Source organism: Theobroma cacao, chromosome 6 (assembly GCF_053813885.1).
Source record: "Theobroma cacao isolate CCN51 chromosome 6, ASM5381388v1, whole genome shotgun sequence".
Classification (NCBI taxonomy): Eukaryota; Viridiplantae; Streptophyta; class Magnoliopsida; order Malvales; family Malvaceae; genus Theobroma; species Theobroma cacao.
This window is the reverse complement of record NC_142644.1, coordinates 3080333-3102664: the sequence shown is the minus strand read 5'-3', so window position 1 is coordinate 3102664 and position 22332 is coordinate 3080333. Positions and strand designations below refer to the sequence as shown.

The 22332-nt window shown below is 32.8% G+C and overlaps 4 protein-coding genes across 6 annotated transcripts; 3 read left to right on the top strand and 1 right to left on the bottom strand.

Moving 5' to 3' along the window:
• Nucleotides 1–2660: 2660 nt before the first annotated feature.
• Nucleotides 2661–3275, top strand: LOC18595346 (early nodulin-like protein 22). Its single transcript, XM_007023251.3, has 2 exons — nucleotides 2661–2844; nucleotides 3052–3275. Exons 1-2 carry the CDS (start codon nucleotides 2661–2663, stop codon nucleotides 3273–3275), a joined length of 408 nt encoding a protein of 135 aa, XP_007023313.2.
• Nucleotides 3276–5716: 2441 nt separating this feature from the next.
• On the top strand, nucleotides 5717–11538 carry PTAC17 (plastid transcriptionally active 17). Of its 3 annotated transcripts, none has more exons than XM_007023250.3 (10): nucleotides 5722–6147; nucleotides 6728–6764; nucleotides 6977–7114; nucleotides 7282–7478; nucleotides 7895–7945; nucleotides 8059–8150; nucleotides 8723–8847; nucleotides 10146–10240; nucleotides 10468–10572; nucleotides 11230–11538. In XM_007023250.3, exons 1-10 carry the CDS (start codon nucleotides 5797–5799, stop codon nucleotides 11365–11367), a joined length of 1329 nt encoding a protein of 442 aa, XP_007023312.2. In that variant the 5' UTR covers nucleotides 5722–5796; the 3' UTR covers nucleotides 11368–11538. The 3 variants fall into 3 exon arrangements, with proteins under 3 accessions (XP_017979281.1, XP_007023312.2, XP_007023311.2); XM_007023249.3 differs by having other exon boundaries at nucleotides 6728–6793; nucleotides 6934–7114; XM_018123792.2 differs by lacking the exons at nucleotides 10146–10240; nucleotides 10468–10572; nucleotides 11230–11538 and adding an exon at nucleotides 9633–10121 and having other exon boundaries at nucleotides 5717–6147; nucleotides 6728–6793; nucleotides 6934–7114.
• Nucleotides 11539–12462: 924 nt separating this feature from the next.
• On the top strand, nucleotides 12463–15040 carry LOC18595344 (uncharacterized). Its single transcript, XM_018122684.2, has 4 exons — nucleotides 12463–12614; nucleotides 12719–12877; nucleotides 14285–14331; nucleotides 14444–15040. Exons 1-4 carry the CDS (start codon nucleotides 12561–12563, stop codon nucleotides 14757–14759), a joined length of 576 nt encoding a protein of 191 aa, XP_017978173.1. The 5' UTR covers nucleotides 12463–12560; the 3' UTR covers nucleotides 14760–15040.
• A 1258-nt stretch (nucleotides 15041–16298) lies between these two features.
• LOC18595341 (receptor-like protein 15) lies at nucleotides 16299–21204 on the bottom strand. Its single transcript, XM_007023245.3, is given in 8 exon segments — nucleotides 16299–18207; nucleotides 18209–18513; nucleotides 18607–18675; nucleotides 18780–18935; nucleotides 19145–19213; nucleotides 19294–19449; nucleotides 19691–19846; nucleotides 19937–21204. Coding segments are annotated over 8 exon segments (3171 nt in total). The 5' UTR covers nucleotides 20331–21204; the 3' UTR covers nucleotides 16299–16341.
• Between the last annotated feature and the right edge of the window lie 1128 nt (nucleotides 21205–22332).

Below are 22332 nucleotides of genomic sequence, written 5' to 3'. Positions count from 1 at the left end.
GTGGGAGAAGAGAATTTTAAAGTGAATGGTTTTAAAGTTTGGTTAAGGTTTGAAAACTATGTCGTTTTGTAAAATAGGAAGACAAAAGGAAAAAAAAAAAACATGTTCTCTCTTTCTAAATAAATTGATTAGTCTTTAATGGTCATTTCAGTTGTCTCATCATTTGACTTTCTTTACATACACCAAGTCATTTGTTGTTTCTGATGAGTATTTCGATGTAGCCAACCTTATTGTCCTATTATTTACCTTTTTGGGCATATATCCGATTGCTTCGATTGTTCTTTCACCTTTTTTGGCATATATCTGGTTGGTTGGATTACTCTTCCATCAAAAAAAGAAAACTTTGGACAATTACTTTCTAGAATACTCTTCAGTAGTTTCTGCTTCTTTCTTATCTCCTGTTCATTTTCTTTGTTAATCAATTAACAAGGTTGTATTTTTTTTCTTATCATTGTCATTTATTCTTCTTTATTCTGTTCATTTTGTTCATTGGTAGTTGGATATTGTTTGCTATTTTTCTATTCTTTTGTCAATGCATTATGAGATGTACAAGTTATAGTCTTTCTCTTTTTTTTTTTCTAAAATTATTGCAATGTTTTTTTTACTTAAGTATTTTGTTTTACTTTTATAATTATTGAAGAGGTAACAAAATCTTTTGCTCCTTTAGTATGAATAATGAATGTGTGTTGTTTCTGAATGTTCTATTGTACTATATGTGTTATTCTACTTTTTTAGGGTTTAAATTTCTATGATATAACATTTGCGTTGATTGTATTCTCTACATGAAAATGTGAATGTCAAGTCTAGGTTAGTTGTTCTTATTTGGATATCCTGTTTCTATTGGTGTAGTTGTTGTAAAGGTGTTCAAATCTACATTAGTGGATTTTCTATGTGTTCTATTGTAGTGCATGTGTTATTTTACTCTTTTATTCATAAGATTCTATAATATAGCATTCGGGTTAATTGTATTTTATACATGAAGATTTGAATGTTTAGTGCATGTTTGGCCTAGCTTTTTTTTAGTTTGTCTACCTCTTAAAAGCAAAAGCTAGGCTAAACATGATCTTTTGAGAAGTTCTTTAAAAAAAAAGTAACTTTTTTTAAGAAAAAAATTTTTAAAAAAAAGTTTAAAAAAAAGCTCTAAGGAGGAGCTTTTTCTTCTCTTCTTTTAAAAATACAAGAAAATTTTTATTTTTGTTTCAAAAATATCCTCATTTGTTAAAAATAATTACAATATTACCTTCTTAAAAAAATACATTCTATGATAATTTTAACAAAAATTATAACTTATAAAAAAAATTTACCAAACAATTTTAGTTTAATTTTAAAAACTATTATTTTTCATAAGAGCTTCATAATAACTTTTAAGTTAGAAAAAAGTCAAGCCAAGCAAGCTCTTAGTCTAACTTAGTACTTCTTATTTGAATATTTTGTTCTACTGTTGGAGTTGCTGTAAAGGTATTGAAATTTGTATTAGTTGATTTTAATATTCTGTTTTATTGCTGTAGTTCCTTGGAGCTACCCTTCAGAGTTATTAAGTTGTGTTCGTGACATATTGAACCACTTATTGTTGTATATACTTAGTATTTATTCTGTTTTCTGTTGTTTTCTTTCAATGACTGACTTACTTTTTTTATTCTATTATTTATTTTTTACCTATATGCAAATTTTTTTGAGAGAATTTTTGTTGATTGTTTGCTGCATTAATAATTTTGTTCCTCCACAAAAGCACCCATAATAGATTGTTAATGATGTTAATTTCATACAAGGTTTGTTTTGTGTCAGTTGTATTCTCTAAAATTGTAGTTCATTTTTGGTTTCTAAAATGCCATTTTAAATTAATTTTTGATAATTATAATTTATAATTTTAATAATAAGATTCATTTTACAAATAAGAAAGAATTTTAATATGGAATTGCTATCACTAGAATAAAAGTTTATAGATAATGGTTTTTATATTACTCTTAATTTATAAAATTTCATTAAACAAGTGTATATATTGACAACTTTGATTTTAATATCATCCCAATTTCAAAAGGTTACTCTTGAGAATGAGATATATGGTATGTTTTGAATTTTGTCTTTATAATCAAGATTCAAACTTAAGAGGTTATTTGAGCTTAAGATCTATTAAATCAATTTCCTACATCAATTTGAATGTCCTTAAATTAACAATAAATCTCAATACAAATATATTCGAGTAGTCATATTGTAATTTATAATTAAGATTTTATTTTAATATGAAAATTTTAATTAAAAAAATGATGTTTTATAATATTAAAAGACATGAAATTGTATAATTAAATCACTTTGAAATATCTTGATTTTTGTTGAAAACTGGAGTGATCGTATGTAAATGTTTGATATAGAAAATTTGTCAATTTAGAAAAGAATCGGATTGACAGAATGATATATCTCATTTTCCATGTGAAAATATGGAAAACATTGAAACATTTTATGGATAATAAATGATTAACATAATCTTGATTCTATCCAAAAATTACACAAATCATATATTACTGGAAAACCATTAGTTTTCCAAAAAAAGAGCTACTAGGTTCATTGTTTTTTCAATCTCCGCCCTCTATAAAATGAATTACCTTGCCTTCAAGCTTGCTAAGTTTCACCAACAAGTTTGAATATTGCTAGTTCACAAGAAAATGAGAAAGGCAATCAGAGGCAGCTCCATCCTAGCCTTAGGGATGCTCCTTTTGATGCTTCAATATGAGGCCACTTATTCAGCGCCAGTGACCTATAAGGTTGGAGATGATAATGGTTGGGACTTATCGATTAGCCTTCAAGCTTGGACTAGAGGGAAGGATTTCCATGCCGGTGATATTCTAGGTATATACATCATTGATTATCAATTGATTTTAGATTAATCACATAACATAAAATGCTAATTCTCTCACAACAGTCGTTTCAATTTTTTATTAATATTTTATACTCTATTTTAATATTCAAGCATTTTAAAGCTTTTTTAATAAATTTTCTCATGTATATAATAAGAATTGTTCACTGATAACTTACGATTGTCTTACTTTATTGTAGAATTCATATATGATGAACAATTGTTCAACGTGGTAGTGGTGGATAAAAAAGGACATGACACATGCATAGCGAACGATGGAGCTATGGAGTTTGACTCAGGAGACGACAAAATCCCTTTGGCCTTTGGAGCTAATTATTTTATCTGCACTACTCAACCTGATTTGTGTGCTGCCGGTTTTAAGATGGCCATCAATGCCACCGCACCGCCACCGTCATCAAAATAAATACTACATAGCTTTTGATTCAAGCAATTATGCTGAATTAAGCTATTTAGTAAAATTTTAATTTATATGTTATTTATCGTTTATATTTGTCTGAGAAAAAAATATCAATAAAAGAATAATGTTACATGTTGTGTTCATATTTCAGAATTAAATTTGTTTTCTCTTATCTTTAATTGAGACTATAATTGTTTGTTATTCCATGATTGTTCTGATAGGATGGGAAACAAAAAATTTTAAGGTTCATTTTATTAAATTAGACTTGAGGTTAGTTAAATATATATGCTTCCTAGATAAATTTACTACCTAATTTTTTCCCTTACTTCTTTGTATGTTTGGTTTCCAATTGGATTGCTTTTAATGTAAGACAATTTTAAAATCCTCTTGTTTTCTCTTATTAACTTGATCCCCTCTGTTACATTAGAGGTTCTGATTAATTTCTTAATTAAAATGCATGTGGAATTTGAATACTTTTTCATTTGATCAATCATTTGTTTAATTACCTAGTGAGAAAAAGAGATAAATTTCGAGAGTATGTTATTATGCAACAGGATTTGTATTATCTAATTGTCTAAGAATTCAATTTCTTGTCTTTCTTTAAATATATGTAGTACTCAATTGGACTCAATTCAACAAGATTTTAACAATAACACGAACTACTATTCGTATGTTTAGTTTTATTTTTTTTATTTTTCGCCAAGTTTTATTTCTTATTTTATTGTTTACATGAGATAACTCGACATTAATTTATATTTTTTTACTGTTAATCTCATCCAAATAAAATACAAGGGATATATTTGAAAAAATATCATATCACAAGAAGTGTATGTGAAGTTATATTTTTTTATTACTCTCTACTACCAAAACTTGCAATATATATTTAGGCCATATCCGTTGTCTCAAAATTTTGGACTATTTGGACTTTTAGGTGGACTAACCAAGCCAATATAAGTTTGAAATTATGTGACCAGAATTAGTTTTTGCTTTTCTTGGGGTACTGTCTTCCTTTTTACATAGAAAATTACAAATTATTCACTAAAAAAAAATCACAGCATTATAATATCAAATAACTATTCTTGTTATTTTATTAATATCACTTACTTCTTGTTTTTTATATTGCAAAATATTACCTGCTTATATTATAAATTTATTTCTAAAAATGGTCTCGTACATTGCACGAGATAAAAATTAATTGACTAAATACGTAAATAAGCTCTCGAACTATATTAAAAAAGTCAATTTAGCTCTTATCTTTTTATTACGTTCAAATAAGCTCTTAAACTTTTTTTAAATCAAATAAGCCTCTCACACTAACATTTGACAATAGTACAATTAGCAATTTTTGATGCCACATCATCTTTCACGTGGCAGGTTAATATGGTATCTTGATGATATTAACGTTACGTGATAGATGACGTGGTATATAAAATTACTAACTAGTAATTGCGTGTTTTTTTTTCATTGTACCTATATAAATTTTCAAATATTATTGGTTAGGGATTTGAATTAAAAAAATAAAAAAAAAAACTAATTGCTTTAAATTAATTTTTTTAATTGAAGGAGGAGGATTCGAATCTTGTTTTTTTAGACAAAAAATTATGCACTAACTAATTAGTTAAATACTTGAGTGTAATTACTTCAAACTGATTAATATCCTTTCTTTACTTATTACAATCTTTTTAATTTAAGCCATCATTCCTAACAAAACAAACTTTCACTTTTTTCAACATTCCTAATAAAACAAACTTTCACTTTCTTCAACATTCCTAAAACCCCAAGTACCTTATAGTTAGAATATCCTTTTCATGTCTGCAATTTCTATTCCTTTCTTAAAAATCTCTTTTTGAGTAATTTTGAACTCTCAAAATCTATGAAAAATATGGAGAGAGAATCTATTATTGTTGGTAAATAAAATTTAATACTATTAGATTTCCCTTACAAATTGTAAGGAAGAGAAAAAATCAAATTTCCCTTATAGATTCTAAGGAAAAGAAGAGAAGAATTTGACTTTCTTTTATTGTGGATTAATATTGTGTGTCTTTGCTAATTTCAGTATTATAAACATTATGTGTCCTACCTTTATTCTTCTTTTTCTCAAAATAGTTTTTGGGGATTCTTGAATTTTTCTATACCAACTTTCATTCGAGTAACAACAGTTTTAATCAAACTGACAAAATTAGATTAGTTTTTTTTTTTAAGAAAAGATAGATGAGATAATAATTAATTTAAAATAATTAATTTTGAATATAATATATCACGTAACAGGTAACAGATGATGATGTGGTAATAAATATTATTTACTGTTTAAGAATTTATTTGAATACAATAAACAAAAAAAAGGCCAGGGATGACTTGGCTCACTTGAGTATTTAACAGGAAAAGACAACAAGGCACAGGAGCATCTAGAAGACCAACCCAAAATCTAAAGCCCAAATTTCTCGAAACTATCTTAAACCCCAAACCAAAGCCTCCACACTCCACATCCGAAGATAAACCCAAGTGAGGAAGAAGCAACGAGAAAGAAATGGCGACGCTATCAATGGATATAGCCACAACTTTCTTCAACATCACCACCCGTTGCTGCGGCCACCACCACCGAACCCCACCACTCTCTGGAATCAGAACTACCTTACTTCCTCTCTTCTTCAAACCCAATACCATCAAAACTCAACCCCTTTCTTCCAAAACGACGTCCTCTTTGCCTCGTACGATCATCACATCCTCCAATTGCTGCAAAGCTCACCGCCGTAGATTCTCGGTCTCTGCCACTGCCACTACGACGCCGCAGAGCGAGGATTCCGATGTTTCCACCAAAATCCCGCCTGATAACCGCATTCCCGCCACCATAATTACTGGGTTTTTGGGCTCTGGCAAGGTAATAATTCCTTTTTTATTTTATTGTTAGTGTAGCCGGAGGGTAAAATGGTCTTTGAAGATTCAATATTTTGATTACTGGGTTTGGTGTGATTCTGTTATTTTTCTGGGTTTTTAGTTTGTGAATTTTTAACGAATTTATTGGACTTTGGCTGTGGAATTAGCAGTAATACTTGTAATATGAAGAAAAAAAATGTTGCTTTTGGTGGGCAATATATAGGAATAATTGCCAAGTTTGTCATTGGTGGCTGATAGGATGTTATTAACTTTGTCCAATTTGATAATTCTGAATTATTTTCATAATGGGGACTAAATAAACATATGACAAGTAGCGGATTTTTTTTATTTTATTTTTTGTTAAAATTCAAATTTGTGACTAGTATGTTAAAATACCATTAAACAATGCTGATTGGTGTAAATGTTGTGCACCTATACGCCTCTTGTTATCTTATCTACATTTGGCGATAAATATTTTTGCATTTTCTTCTTTTGACAGGAATTCGGTTTTATCTGTTCAAGTTTTTTGAAAATTGTATCAGTTGGCTGGTTGTATTGATCTGTTTCTATGTATTGATGAACAGACAACATTACTCAATCACATCTTGACTGCAGATCATGGTAAGCGCATAGCAGTGATAGAGAATGAGGTATGAAGTTTGATTCTGCTTTAAATTTCTTTTCTTGATGTGATGGCAATTGATGGTTACTAGTAGTTTGTCTTTTGGAAATCATTAGATTGGGTGAGACATTAACGAGTTATTTAATTTTTTCAATTTGAAAACTTCAGTATGGTGAAATAGACATTGATGGATCTCTTGTTGCTGCTAAAGCTGCTGGGGCTGAGGATATAGTCATGCTTAACAATGGCTGTCTTTGCTGTACTGTAAGAGGTGATCTTGTGAGGATGATTGCAGAGCTAGTCAATAAGAGGAAAGGGAAATTTGACCACATTGTAATAGAGACTACAGGTAGGAATTTTCTCAAAGGCCCATGAAATTATTATAAAGGAGATTAATGGTTGTTTATTTTTCATTGCATATGTCTTGTTGCATTTGGTGTATCTCTTTATTTCCTTGGCTTGAGAATGAGGAGTTATTGTATTTGCTTATGCTACATGCTATGTTCACCTTATCAGGATTGGCAAATCCTGCACCAATCATTCAGACTTTTTATGCTGAGGATCAGATTTTCAATGATGTCAAGTTGGATGGTGTCGTTACTTTGGTTGATGCCAAACATGCTGGTTTTCATCTGGATGAGGTCAAACCAAAGGGAGTGGTAAATGAGGCAGTAGAGCAAATTGCTTATGCTGATCGTATTATTGTAAACAAGGTATTTGTGATTACTAAATTTGTGATGTTTAGTGCACTCAGTTGGGCACTTTTCAAGATCAAATTGAAAAATTGTTTACATAATTCGCTTGAACTTTTATTCAAAGTGCATTCCTTGCTTCTGTAATTTTATTACTTGCCATTGCATACATTTGATTTTGTTGAAACCATTTTTACATTCTCTGATACGTTCTCTGGATTTGCGTATGCCAATGTCAGTATAATGGAACACTTGTCTTCATTATTTAAACAAACAGAGCTTCATTTATTTTCTGCCTCTATAGTTTATTAAAACCACCTCAACTTAGAAGTTGTTCATTTGAAACTCTTATTGGATACGTTCAAAGACTGTTTACTTATGATGTTGAATTTGTTTCTCTAATGGCTGTCTGACATGATTATTTATATTTTGGCTAGACTGATCTTGTTGGAGAGCCAGAAATTGCTACTTTGGTTAAACGGATACGGGTTGGTATTCTGCTTTTTTATTCTTTGTTATTTTATTCTAAATTTGGATGCTCTTAGTTACGATATATATTGCTTAATTCTGATTGAGGATGACATTGCCTGCCTGCTTGCAGAACATTAATGGTATGGCTCATCTGAAGCGCACAGAGTTTGGAAAAGTTGACTTGGAGTATGTTCTTGGAATTGGAGGCTTTGATCTGGAGAGGTTGTTTCCTGCTCTTACATAGCTCCATTTTTAGCAAAGGAAATTATCATCTATTACATTGCTGATGCTCTTTTTACCATGTATAATATGATCATCTTTTGCTGTTGACAAAGAAGTGTTCCTCCTGTCTTTGATTGTTCTTAGATCTGCTATCTGAGCCCTTTTCCATTAATATTATTTCATTGAATTTACTTGTTGGACACCATTTTAGTTAGACAACTACATCAGGGATGGTAAAATCCATGTTATCTTTAATCCCTTCTCAAATTTTCTTTTAATCTGCTCCTTCTCTCCCTTTGAAAATATAAAGGGGCAGGGGGGAGGGGGTTATATTCGGATTTGTGGGTTTTCAACAATATCAGAAACTTCAGGAATGAGTTGTTTCTGGATTTGTTGGGTTCATGCACTCACTCTTTAACCTACACCATGATTTTCTAGATTTATTTTGTTTCATCTCTTACATGGCAATATCAGCACTTATAGTAACAATGATCTTTTATACTTAGAATTCTTGGCTGTTCATTGCCTCCTGAATTTTGGTTTTGGATTTACTGTTGCTAAAATCTCGGCAGGATTGAGAGTTCTGTCAATGATGAAGGTGCAAAGGATGATCATGCTCACCATGGCCATGATCAGGATCATGATCATGACCACCATCACCATCATCATCATCATGACGAACAGCACCATGAACATGGTAACTTTATTTTTCTTGATACTTAATTGTCATTTTGCATGTGTTTTAAATGTTTGGTTCATTTATGTCATGTTTTTCTCTATTAGCGAGAGGCCTATTTCATAAGTATGCTATCTCAATATCATCCATGAAGGGCAATCTTTGGTTAATTTGGTTTCTAATAGCGATTTGGATTACTTTCTTGCTATAATCTTCAGAAATCTTTGTTGTTTATATACTATCTGTTCTAAGCCATGTCGTAATTTCCATTATAGAAGCCTTGATTTTTGCTTTGATACATTCTAAATCAGGTAGTGACCGTGAATGCATTTGTGTTGTGTCCGGGTGTCCCTAAGGAGATATACGCGGTATAGATATTAATGTTTCATGAATTTGAACTATGCCATGGTCTTATTGACTTAATGACTAAAGAGGTAATTGCTGGACAAACAAATCAATAGGGTGGAAGATGGTAGTAGCAAGAATGAGTTTGATCATATGCTGCAAAGGTCAAATTGCTGAAGACATAATTACAAAACTTTATCAGCTACAAATAATCTCGTGGACTAGTTGCTAATTCACTTACCATCTAATTTGTGGCTCTCCTAAGTGATACATGGTGTTCATAGTGTTCATAGGGGGTGGCCAAATTGTCTTCTCAGTGCAAAAATCCAGTTTCATTTTTTCAAAATCTGAGGACCTGAATCTTGAATATTTGAAATTTTAGTTATGTAGATTTGACATTTGAGCAAAGGCGTATTGATGCTTTTGGCCAAGATCTAATATTGAAGTTTGTGGTTATGTAGAGAAATGGACAGGGTGTAGAAGATCGGGAAGCAAAGAGATATTCCTAGCAATCTGTGGTGCTTGCTCACTGATATCATAATTCAGAGACTGGGCATTCCTTCATACTATTGGTTTTAATATGGACAGCAAGCTTCATCCCATGGGAGCTTGAAGTCTCAAAATTAATTTGTCTAGCTATCTGTCTACTCAAATAATGTTAATAACAACCATGGTCCTTAAGCCGTGCTGTTCTTCCCTATTGCCAAAATATCCATTCTTTGTCACTAGTTACTAGGCTTGTGGTTTAGTCTGTCTTCCTACTTTTTCTTGTTTTTAATTTTTTTAATTTAGGCTCTCTTGTTTTTGATTTTCAGCAGCAAGGGGATTTGGATGTGGTTTTGCATGCCAATTTTACAAATTTTGTATCTGTTTAGTTTACTGTGATCGACTGATCATCAGGCTGAACCTTAATGTACTGAAACCTTTATTCCTCTACTTATGGCGAAGTTAATGCTTTGCACCTTTATATGCAGAACATCATCATGATCATCATTCCCATGATCATACTCACGATCCAGGGGTTTCTTCCGTAAGCATAGTTTGTGAAGGAAGCTTAGATCTTGAGAAGGTTGGTTTTAAAGCATATGCTATCCTCCAGTTCTAGATAGTAGATTTTTACGATCCTAATAAAAGTTATGGACATATGAACTGGCCTATCTAATGAATGCCGGATTTCTCCTGTCTGAATAGGTGCTTTATAAATTTGTTTTCTTTATTTTGGAAAGATTTTTTTTTGGTTAGTAGTTGTTAAGAACTTTCATCATGCATTTATTTACTTCACTACTTTTCTTGCAGGCTAACATATGGCTAGGTACATTATTGTTGGAACGTAGTGAGGACATTTATCGGATGAAAGGTCTTCTTTCGGTTCAGGGTATGAATGAGAGATTTGTCTTTCAGGTGAGCTAAGTGCCATTTTGATTTGGCTGGTTGTTTTCTTATTTTTATCTGTTGTGCTGACCCATCAAATTTGAGAAGCAGCCTATTATATATCTTGTTCTCATCCAAATCATGTGTTAAACTAATGACGTAGTTTTGGATTGTCTTTATCACTTTCTTTTCTCTTGGTTTTAGTACCTTTATCACTTTCTTTAGATGTCTATGCATTGCTAAGTGAATCTTCTTTGAAAATAATTTTGATACAGTTTCTCATGGGACATCGAGAGATGAAAGATGTTCCTGTTCCCTGATTAATGAGTTCACCTAAAACCAGTTATTTGTACTTTTATATAATGTTGGGCACCTTTGTTAGTATAGTAAGTTCCTGGCTGTGATGATCTCTCACCACCTTGCTCTCTTTTATTTTTTATTTTAAATGCAGTTAGAACATTATCAAACTCAAGAACCTAAGTCCATTTCTTTTTTCCTCTCGTTGTGAATAAAACTTGCATGAGGAAACTAACATATACCCTTTGACTCTTTGTTTTTTAATCTTTTATTTTTTTTTAAATGATCATTTCACAGTTTTGCATGTGAATGCAATGAAGGGTTGGTTTCAGTTAATGTATTGTTTATTCAGATAGTCTTGGCTTTTGACTTTATTTTGCAATTGAACAGGGAGTTCATGACATATTCCAAGGTTCACCTGATCGGCTATGGGGTCCAGATGAACCTAGAGTGAACAAGATTGTATTCATCGGGAAGAACTTGAATGCACAGGAACTGGAGTCGGGCTTTAAAGCTTGCTTATTATGATTCACTGAGCAAGACCTTTTTGACCTCGTCACCTGATCTGCCTCCTCTGTACTCTGTGTTGCATTTATGAAATACAAAAATACCTGAATATGTAAGGAATGACTGCGTGTGTCTGCTAGTAACGACTAAAGACCCCAAATTTCTCTAGTAAAGAAAGTCGATTTTTTTGCATTCCAGTGGTTTCCATCGGTCTGTTTTATGTAAGTTTGCTGCTGAAGGATAAGAAATGCTTCATTGATTCCCCATACTAAAGAGAAGAATGGCTACAGTTCTAACCTGTTGCGCACACGCCCTCAAAGTTACTTCTTTGTTCTAATAGCCTTTTTCAACCCATAACGGCTTAATAGGAAACTACACTTCTTTCTGGTGTTTTTGCCTTTTTGTTCATAACAAATAGGAAAACAACACTGGGTTTAGAATAATGTTTTCGGCCTTACAGATTTTGCGAAACAAGTGGTTTGGGTTCTAATTTTCAATAAAAAAAAATGCTTATTAGTGGAAGGAAAGTCTTTATAAATTCAAGATTCATTTCTTGTTGCATTGAGTCATTTATTTATAGAGCAAAGGTATTTATTTTGATCTAATTCTTTCACTTATATAAAGAAGCAAGATTTATCTTGATTGGGACTTACATCGATTTTTTGTTCTCATTATGTTAACTCTTTCACTCACTTATAAAGAAAAATTTACTTTAATTGAATTTACATTGATATATGATATAAGCGAAGAAAGAGTTGGATAGATTTTATAACGATTTTATATTTTCAATTCAAATAATATGTTTTTACTTTCAAGCTCAACTTTTATCTCTTATTATAGTGGTTCCGTCATGTTTTAAGGAAATTATAATTTGATTTAGTAAATCTTACCAATTACGATAAATTATCTATACAAATCATCAGTGATGCGATCCGTTTAAGATCAAACTTCATAACAATTTTTTCTTAATGATTTTACGAGAAAAACTTGATCACTTTTTTTAACACGAAGTAATATCTGAAATCTTTTTATAAATTTCATTTTATATAAGATTTTAGATAAAAAAAAAAAAAACTTGTTGCAAAGGTACAAATCAAAACAAAAAATATGTATCTACATGCTATGATTATGGTCATTTAGAACTTGTACGAAGTGGGCAAAAAGCATCTTCCCCCATATGCACCGGAGAGACTGAAGAATTGACGAAAACAAAAATGGAAGCTGATGTGGGAGCGGTGCAGAGTGAAAATCGAGAAGAAGACAAACAAGTGAATCCCTCACTCTCACTCACATAGATTTTCCAACTAAAACCACCCTCAAACCCTTTTCTCACACTGTTTTGTCTTTGTGTACCCCCTCTTCTCTTTTTCAGCCTTCATTACTTGTTATTGTAGAAGTCAATTACCTTCCCAAATCTAAAATGGAGATGGAAAGTATGTCCCACAACAGCATTTTTTGCTCACTGCTTGACTCTTCGTTACTGCAAGCTACTCTGCTTGCTCACAAATCTCTTCTTTGGCTCCTATTTCTGGTACATTTCTCACTTTCTTTTTTTTTTTTTTCTATTTTACTTTGTCTGATTAATTTGATTGGATAGTACTCATGTTTTTAGTTAATGGGTAGCTCTTAATCAGCAAGAGTAGGTTTCAGTCTTGGGTCATGTAAGTTTGGTGCATTTTTTATGTTGATGGGCAACCCCTTAAATGGGCAAGGTTGAGGTTTTTGATTAACAATGCTGCTATGTTTTGATGCTTTCATGGTTTGTATGTGGTCAATTTGCATAATCTATGCACTGGATTCTCCTTTGGATAACTTTGTTGGACTTAGACTGATGTTCTGCATCTCGTTGTATAAATATAAGTAACTAAATTGGGACTTTCTCTTCTACTGTTTATGTTGTTTTGTGCATATTGGGACTCTTCTTCCATTTTTGCTTCTTTCATAATTATTTGTTTGCTAAGCTAATGCAAGGAAAAGGAAAGATATTTAGAATTTTAGATAGTTAACCTCTTCCAAAGGTTTTTTGCCAGTTTTTAAGTTGTAAGCAATTATGTGAACTAAGCTTATGGAGTCAATTAGCTTGGGTTGGCCAACATTTTTCTTTCTTCCAAAAACAAATCAGTTTAAGCACAAAATTAGAAATCTATCATCAATTTTAAAACCCCTTAACCTTCTCTGCAACACAATCAGGAAGTACTGCAAGGAGGTACTGTCAAAGCCCCTGAAATTAGTATTGCAATGTGTAAGCCAAGGAGTAATTTAGGTTGGGCCTCTGCTCTCAGCTGTTGGAAAGGGAAAAAGGGTGGGAATGATTTTAAAATGTTAGGTTTTGTGGTTATGTTCATTCCCATGAACAAGATTCTATGCGTAGTTTGTCAAGGTAGGTTTTAGCTTCGTAGCCTATGGGCTATGCTCTAATATTTCTATCCATATATCCAATGGTATGTCAAAAGGTGTATCCAGGTGTTATACGCTCCAGCATAGCTCCAAAGCTATACCCAACACTGTATTTATCAGTGATATATATATATATATATATATATATAAAATCTCACTTTTGGCTGAGCGAAAAAAAGGTTTCAGCTTCCAGCTGAATGGTGATAAATGCTTAGTGCTCTGGCTACTACTTCATCTTATAAATATAGAAGATCATGTGATTATATATATTTTCCATCCGTGTCCAACAATTACTTGCTTCTGAGCTTTGTACATCAATTTTGAGATTGTATGGTCATTTCTTTAAGGTATATTATGCTTGTTCATTAAGTCCATGTTAATCTCCATTATGCATTTTCTTGTCTTTTGCTTTTTTTCAAGCCTTTTTTTTTTATTCTAGGAAGTTCAGTAATTGTTTTGGAAATATGCCGTTGTTACTGTATGCTTCTTTATGTATGTTCTGCCATTGTGTTTGCATATTTTCTTGTAAATTCTTTCCCAGATTGGATCTACTAAGCCCGATGATATGCCCATTTCTTTAGATCAAAGGTAGGGATTGATTTAGTTGTTTCCTCTTCTTGATCTTTTGATTAATCATTAAATTATGATGTAAAAATAGTAAAAGAGTAATCGGATAGTGGATATGCCAACTGCATTGCAGATTTCCTTTGGCTGACCTAATTAAAATGCAAGAGACCGTTTCTGAGAACAAAGATGCTGGTGAAAATGATGATGAAGATGATGACGATGGTAATCAAACAGATGATGAGGATGATGAAGCCGAGTCAGAAGAAGAGAGTGATGATAATGAGGATGATTCCGATGATGATGTTGAAGCTCACGGTGATGAAGAAAGTGACGATGTTGATGAAGACGATGACGATGATGAAGATGATGATGATGAAGAGGACGACGACGATGACAATGACAGCGATGAGGATGAGCAGGAGCAGCCACCACCTAAGAAGAAGAAGTGAAAGAAATTTGGTGTTAACTTTATTTGTTAAGCTGGGTCAAGGCCTTTTGGGGCATGAGGAGGAGTCCAATTATCCAAGTAATTCTTTATCCCCCTAAATTGGTAGGGAGTCAAGTACTTATATTTGTGGAAAGATCAATTCATTCTAGCAAATACTAAACTATTTTTTTCATTTACTGTACTTCCATTGGTGTTATGTAGCTCTTCAAATCCTACATTGAAAGTTGAATTATGTGAAAAAAGTGCTAGGGACAATTCATTCAGCCTGAAGCACTTGTTGCACTGTGTTGGCCATCATGTTCTCCTTCCACTACAAATTTGCATTCAGTTGAACAATTCAGACAATATAAAGGAAACCCAACTTTTGTGGAAACTACTGTGGAACCTAATCCAATTCTTGAAGAGAGATTTTGGGGTTATGTCATAGATTGTAAATTCAATTTAATGTTAAATTTAATAATTACAATCTTATATGCAATTGAAGATGAAGTGGACCAAACAATTAGTTACAAAGATTCAGCCGAGTGATCTGCCACAAAAAACGAGTAACACAACAATAACAAAATGTAATTCTTGCCATTGAGTCAACCTTGGAGTAAATATGGCTAATCAATAAGATATTTGATGTCAGGACTTGATTTGTCATGCAACAATCTAATAGGACAAATCCCTTCGACATTGGGAAACCTGTCCTCAATCCACGCACTGAACTTAGCTCACAATAGGTTGGTGGGATCCATCCCTACTTCTTTCTCTAACCTTGCTGAGGTAGAAAGTTTGGACCTTTCTTGTAACCATTTGAGAGCATCAATGGTTTGAAGTTGATTCTACCGTCTTCTATGCAACTTTTTCCGTGACATATATCATGCTTTTGCTCGGTTTCGTGACTGTTCTCTTCATCAACCCTCACTGGTGAAGAAAATGGTTCCTTTTCATTGAGCATTGTATGTATTCTAGCTATTATTTTGCTTATGATACTATTGGCAAATTGTCAGTCAAATTTCGAAATTAGCTATCTTTTGCCTGTTTATGCCTAGCAGTAATGGAAACTCTTTGGGGTTCAAGTTAGCAAACATTGTATTCCATCAAAATTGCCTCCAAAGTTGATTTTGATGTTCATTTGGCCTTAAGAATTGTGTCTTCTATGAAATTTTGCATCATTTACCATTTTGACAATAGTTGAATTGTTTGAAGATTTGAAAGGGAGGTTGATAAATTTGTTCTTAAATCTAGATAAAAACATATTGAAGGACAAAGATGATTCAATTTTATTTTATTTATTTTTTAAAAATTTCATAATCAAATTGAATCGACTTAATTATATTAGCTAATTTTTTTAATCGAATGAACCATTTTAATTGAATTAACTAGAATGAATTAATCGAATTTGGTCTTAGTTCAATTAAGTCGGTTCTTAACCAATTTTTGCACCGTCCTAGGTCAACTATGCAACAGCTACATTGGGAATATTGCTCCAAATTATTTGACAGTATATTGCAGAGTTTACCAACATCTGAAATGTAAGTAAGAATGTCCACTTAATGTTATTTAGGCTTGGCAAGACCACCAAGAGAATGCTACATTTAACTAAACATTTTGAAGCATAAATAAATGATCCAATCAACGGAATTAAACCAGAGATAACGCCAGTGAGGATTGATGCAGAGGACTGCGGCTAATGCCAATAGTACCATAGCATATGAAGCAGAAAAAGTCCAACCAAATGCCACCGTATCGACCATAGTGTCATTCTCTTCTCCATCAAAGGGCACTGTTGTTGGGGGCACTTCCGAGCTGTTGCAACTCTTCTCAATGAGGGATCCACAAAGACTAGGATTACCTTCATAACTGCTCCTATCAAATGTTGAAAACTGACCTTTATCAGGGGTCATCCCGGACAAGTTGTTGTATGACACATTGAATATGGATAAAAAATGTAGCTCGGTCAATTGAGAAGGAATTTGGCCACTCAAGTTGTTGCTTGAAAGGTCTAGACTTTCTATTTGTTTGAGGCTAGAAAAGCTCACAGGTATAGATCCGGAAAACTTATTATGTGAGAGATTCAACGCACGAAGATTCTTTAGCTCTCCAACTTGTGCTGGAATGTCACCACTTAATTCATTGCATGACAAATCCAATCCAAACATGTAGTGAAGAATGTCACCCTGGTAAGAATTGTGTCTATATTTCGTTGTAAATTCTGCTTCTGCTTGTCTATATGGCCTCTGAGAACCACTAGTGTCTGAGTTCAGTTCAAGATTGGAACTATAATAAGAACTAAGGCTGATAATTGCATTGAACCTGATCAAACTGGTAACAAAGGAAGATTCACCTGCTGCCATCCCAAAAGATATATTGGCAAAGCATGAAGGTATGGACCCATAAAGCCGGTTTCGTGAAAGATCCATGATATAAACTTGCATTTGACATAAATGGTTAGGGATTTGACCCTCTAAATGATTCCCTGCTAATAGAAGAATGCGCAGCTTTGAAAGTGTATTAATCCATGGTGGAATGCTTCCTGAAAGTTTGTTTTCTCTCAAATCAAGTGTACTCAAACGAGAGCTTTCACTTAGTAAAGCATTAGAAAGTAACCCGCTGAGACCATTCCTTTGCAAATACAAGAATCGCAAGGACGAGATATTAAGCAAACAGGATAAAGACCCAGAAAATCTGTTTTCAGAGAGGTCTAAAACTTTAGGGTTTTTCAAACTGCAGAGTTGGTCCGGGATGCTACCTTTGAGGAGGTTTTTTGACATTGAAATGCTAGTTAGAGAGGAGATGTTACCTATCCAATCAGGAATTCCACCCGATAGATTGTTGTTGGAAATGTCTAGGAGTTCTAAATGAGTGATGTTTGTCAGCTTGTCTCCTATCTTCCCACTGAAAAAGTTGTCATTCAAATATAAGTGCACCAACCTAGTCAAGTTCATATATATGGGAAAAATTTCCCCATGAAAGTTGTTATTTGATAGCTTCAAGAATCTCAAATTGATGCAATTTTTTGAGAGACTTCTTGGTAATTCTCCTGAAAAATTATTAGCAGACAAATCCAGAAACCATAGACTGTTCATGTCTCCCATTGAAGAAGGAATGCTTCCTTCAAAACTATTCATCGACATATCTATGTAGGATAGTTTCGGAAGGATCATAGCAACATTCTTTGGGAGATGACCTGAAAATCTATTGTCAGCAATCTTCAGCGTAATCAAATCATGCTTAGAATTGGGCAACTGCAGGGTTCCCTGGAACGAGTTCTTCATTAAATTGATAACTTCTAACTTTGAGTTATTCTGAAGCAACCAATTGGGGAACATTCCGACCAAGTTGTTGAGAGAGATGTCAATGTATCTCAAGTCATACTGGTGGAAAAGAAAACTAGGGACGGTGTTAGTTTTCAAATTGAGTTTGCAATTGCTCAACCCAAGTGCCTTCAATTGAAATTTTGGGAGCCAAATAAAATTCAGTTTCTACTTGAAACATTTTGCTTTGTGATGAAAGTCCCAATGCCTTGAGTTTTGAAAGGTTAGCTAATAAACCTAGTGAGAATAAGCCTTCAAACTTGTTATTGAAAAGTGCTAAATACTCCAGAAACTTGAGATTGCTAATATCAAATGGTATGTTCCCATCCAGCTGATTGGATGAAAGATCAAGAACTTGGAGGTTGGTCATATTGCCAATGCACTTTGGAAGATGGCCACTAAACTTGTTGTCACTGAGATCCAATTCAAGGAGGTTCTTCAATTCACATATTCCTGATAAAAACAAGTACAAAATGGTTTTAGATAAATTTTTAAAACATGAAAAGGGTGTTGCTGTAGAATCACACATCAAATGCTTGCCTCTACCTTGTATGGAACCATTAAATTTATTATCACTTAGATCAAGCAATTCCAAGTCTTGAAACCTTGTGAATTCTGCATCCAACACAAGAAAAGAGTTCAAATATAATTTATATGAGAAAAGGACATAATGGGATATTAATAGCAGAACCTTTCAACAGATAGATCAAAGGCATTACCCTGGATAGGAAGTGAACCTTCTATCTTGTTGTTACTAAGAATCAAAGTTTTGAGTGATGAGATTGCACTCAATAACAAGAATGCACTGTTGCTGAAACGATTGTTACTCAGGTCTAAAACCAGTAGCTTGTTTAAACTACCTGATCCTGCAAAACCTTTAACGTAGAATATATTCAAGGCCATTTTAAGTCTAGGAATTTGCTTGTATTATATCTCTCATATTTCAAACTTTCTTTCCATAGCAAAACTTGAGTTGAAAAATTAAGACACTAACTATGTTTTAAAAGAGCCATTAGTATATATAAACCTTAACAGGACAAATTAGTGGCTACAATGGAGATATGTAAGTGTTGAAGATTACTACCTTGGATGGAAGCATTAAATCGGTTACCACTTAGATCGAGCATTTCCAAGTTCTTCAACTTTATCAGTTCTGCAACAAAAAATTAAAAAGCTTACATTTACATAATTAATGCAATTAACTGCATATTTAGAGAAATATCAAGACATTACCTTGGATAGGAAAGGAACCCTCCATATTGTTGTTACTAAGAATCAAAGTCCTGAGCGACGTAACTGCTGTCAATGATGACAAGATACTGCTACTGAGGAGATTGTTATTAAGATCTAAAATCTCCAGTTTCTTCAAGCTCAACAATCCTTTAGAACCTGTAAGGCAGAGTTGTAATACAGCAAGAACCTAGACTTGTATATTGAAATCCAATGTTTTCGATATATTTGTCTACATTTTGAATTGTTCATTTTTTCTTTGTTAAAATATTCATATTCGTTTTGATGGTTTACCAATTCTCTGCACTAGTGCTACTCTTCTTTATCTAATTTCATATATATAATTTGTAAGTTTTTCTTTCACCCTTTAACAGAAGGAATAAGGAGACAAGGTAAGTACCATTTATAGGAAAGGATCCTTTCAGATCATTATAAGGCATAATCAGGGTCTTGAGCGATTTGAATTGGCTAAAAGATGAGAAGATGTTGGTGTTGAAGCAGTTATTAGTGAGATCTAACTTCTCCAGCTTCTTCAGGCTCGAAAAACTTGTATAACCTGCATAGGTAGGTAAAAATGTAAATAACGCCATAGGTGTCAATCTAGAGAAGCTACTGATTTTATGTAGGTGAAAGTAAATAAAGTTACCTTCAGTCTGATCAATCCACCCACCAAATCCATTATCAGATAAATCAAGACTCACCAGTTCTTCAAAAGGATGGAACAAAGAGATATTTAGATTGCAAATTCGGAACAAAGTACCAGGGATGCGTGTCCTTGCATGACTAAGAGAGAGCTCCATTAGTCTCCCAGTAGTGGCGTTGCACTTAACTCTATCCCAACTACGGCAATTGCTCCTTTCATGACCATCAACCCATGTAATGAGTGTAGTATCTGGACCTTCACTGACTGATTCTATAAAAGCCTTGAGCTTTAACAACCCAATTCTCTCCGTTTCCAAGCAACCTCTAAATCCATGCGTTTGAAGCAAAAGTAGGACAACCCAAAATGAAATGTTAACAGATGTCAAATATCTTCCCATTGGAAGATAAGCAGTTGGACAAAAAGTTTAAGCAATGTGTTTACCTCTGAGTTCATGTTTAGCAAAATTATATTTCTATTTATAAGTCTTCAAGGATGTAAAGTATGAAAAGTCACCTTCAATCAAGATTGGAAAAAATAACACTGCTTGCAAGGAATGTTGGTTTCCCTCTGTCATGGAAATTTCATATCGGACATCATTGTATTTCTATATATGATTTGGACCTAACTCGATGGTGTGGCTTGAACTACTGCGGAAATTGTAAGTTTGAAGTTTAAACTACCATTAGTCAAAGATATACACGAAATGGTCGGTTTGATGCTCCCAGGAAAGTTGGAATACAATGTCCAAACTCCATAACTTGTAGTATGATTATTACTTGTTGAAAGGGTTGTACTACAATTACAAAGAAAGCTTATATACATGTATTGTCAGTCCGTACAAAATGTGGGTTCGTACTTGCATTCCTATTTTCCATTCAAGGGAACCATTATGCTTGAATATTGGTGCAGTAGACTGGTGTGACCTACAGGCAAGGGTCCTCTTTTGTAATCTTTGACTTTGGGAAACAAATCACATGCCTCACCCTAACTCTTTTGTTTTTGTTGGTAAACTTCGAAGGACAATACTTGCAAAACTTTCAAACTCAAATTGATGACTGCTAAAATCAACAAAGGGAGACTTGACGAGTCTAGGCAACCCACTAACTTCGTCACCAGCAAGCAAAAGAGAGACTGATGTTTCTCTTTGGGGTTGGTCGGGTCTTGTACTGCAACTGACCCTTCCAATGGCTCGAAGCTCACTGTGCTTGTTGGAAAGGATTGCAGGTCCAGCTAACCTTTGGGTCATCTGGAGAGCTTTGCGTGCGACACCAAACCATGATAGTCTCGTAGTATTTGAAAACAGAAACCCTATTTTTCCATTACTAACATTCAACAAACAGCTTTGCTTAGGGTCAATAATTTCCACAAAAATAGTGCCATAGAAGTCTTTAACACGCTCTCAGCTCCACCTAGATTAGTTGTATCTAAGCCTGCTGTTTTGCAAGCTGCAATTTCCCCCTAAGCAGCAGAACATATGGCCGTAGTCCACAAGCAAGAATCCACTAGACTAGATGCTAACACATTCAAAACAAGCTTGTAACTAGAGAAAATTATTTCATCATTTTTCAAGGAAATCACCAACGAAAATGCAGTGATCTGAACGTAATCGAATTAGTCATTGGTGTCAACTACATGTGTTTGGTGTGAAATTTATAGAAGGAATATTTCGTCCCTAATTAATTATTTTAATCAATTTTCGACAAAATATTTTTTAGAATTTATTTATATTATTTTTCTATTTTTATACTTTTATATAAAAGTAATTAGTAGGCAGCAATCACCAAAAATAAAAATTAACAGGCAGCAGCAAGTCAGAACATAATTTTCTTTAAATTTTTATATTTTCTTTCTATGAGGAAGTTCAAAGAGAAAATTAGGTATATTTAAATTTTAAACTTTAAATTCTTCTAACGATAGGTATTGATATATACTTAGAAACCATTGAAACTTTTCATGCCACTAAAATAGTTTCACTAATTTATTTTTCAATGCATTCGATGATTTATTTTGGAAATCATTTACACTATAAAAAAAGATTTTTATAGTAAAGTTATAAGTAATTTATAAAGTTAATATAAAATACTATTAAATTAGAAAGTACTTAATTAAATATAAAATATTTTAAAAAACAATTTTTAAAACTACATAAAACTATTTGATTAGATATACTTTAAATGATACAATATAATTATCTAATAAATAATATTATTTTGCATCAAAATTGTTTGATATAATTGTAAAATCATATTAGTTAGAATTACTATTAAATATTATTAATTAACTGAATATTTCATATTAAATAATGTTATTTATTATTAACATATAAAATATATAGTTTAACCTGAGTAATTCAATAAACAATAGATTTGATATTATTAAATTATTAACGCTTGACAACA

Excerpts from the sequence above, each read along its gene's own strand:
- LOC18595346 (XM_007023251.3), top strand. The coding sequence starts at position 2,661 with ATGAGAAAGGCAATCAGAGGCAGCTCCATCCTAGCCTTAGGGATGCTC. Across the intron at positions 2,845-3,051 it reads CCATGCCGGTGATATTCTAG|AATTCATATATGATGAACAA; the intron begins GTATATACATCA and ends ACTTTATTGTAG.
- PTAC17 (XM_007023249.3), top strand. The coding sequence starts at position 5,797 with ATGGCGACGCTATCAATGGATATAGCCACAACTTTCTTCAACATCACC. Across the intron at positions 6,148-6,727 it reads GGTTTTTGGGCTCTGGCAAG|ACAACATTACTCAATCACAT; the intron begins GTAATAATTCCT and ends ATTGATGAACAG. Across the intron at positions 6,794-6,933 it reads TAGCAGTGATAGAGAATGAG|TATGGTGAAATAGACATTGA; the intron begins GTATGAAGTTTG and ends TGAAAACTTCAG.
- LOC18595344 (XM_018122684.2), top strand. The coding sequence starts at position 12,561 with ATGGAAGCTGATGTGGGAGCGGTGCAGAGTGAAAATCGAGAAGAAGAC. Across the intron at positions 12,878-14,284 it reads TTCTTTGGCTCCTATTTCTG|ATTGGATCTACTAAGCCCGA; the intron begins GTACATTTCTCA and ends ATTCTTTCCCAG. Across the intron at positions 14,332-14,443 it reads CCCATTTCTTTAGATCAAAG|ATTTCCTTTGGCTGACCTAA; the intron begins GTAGGGATTGAT and ends ACTGCATTGCAG.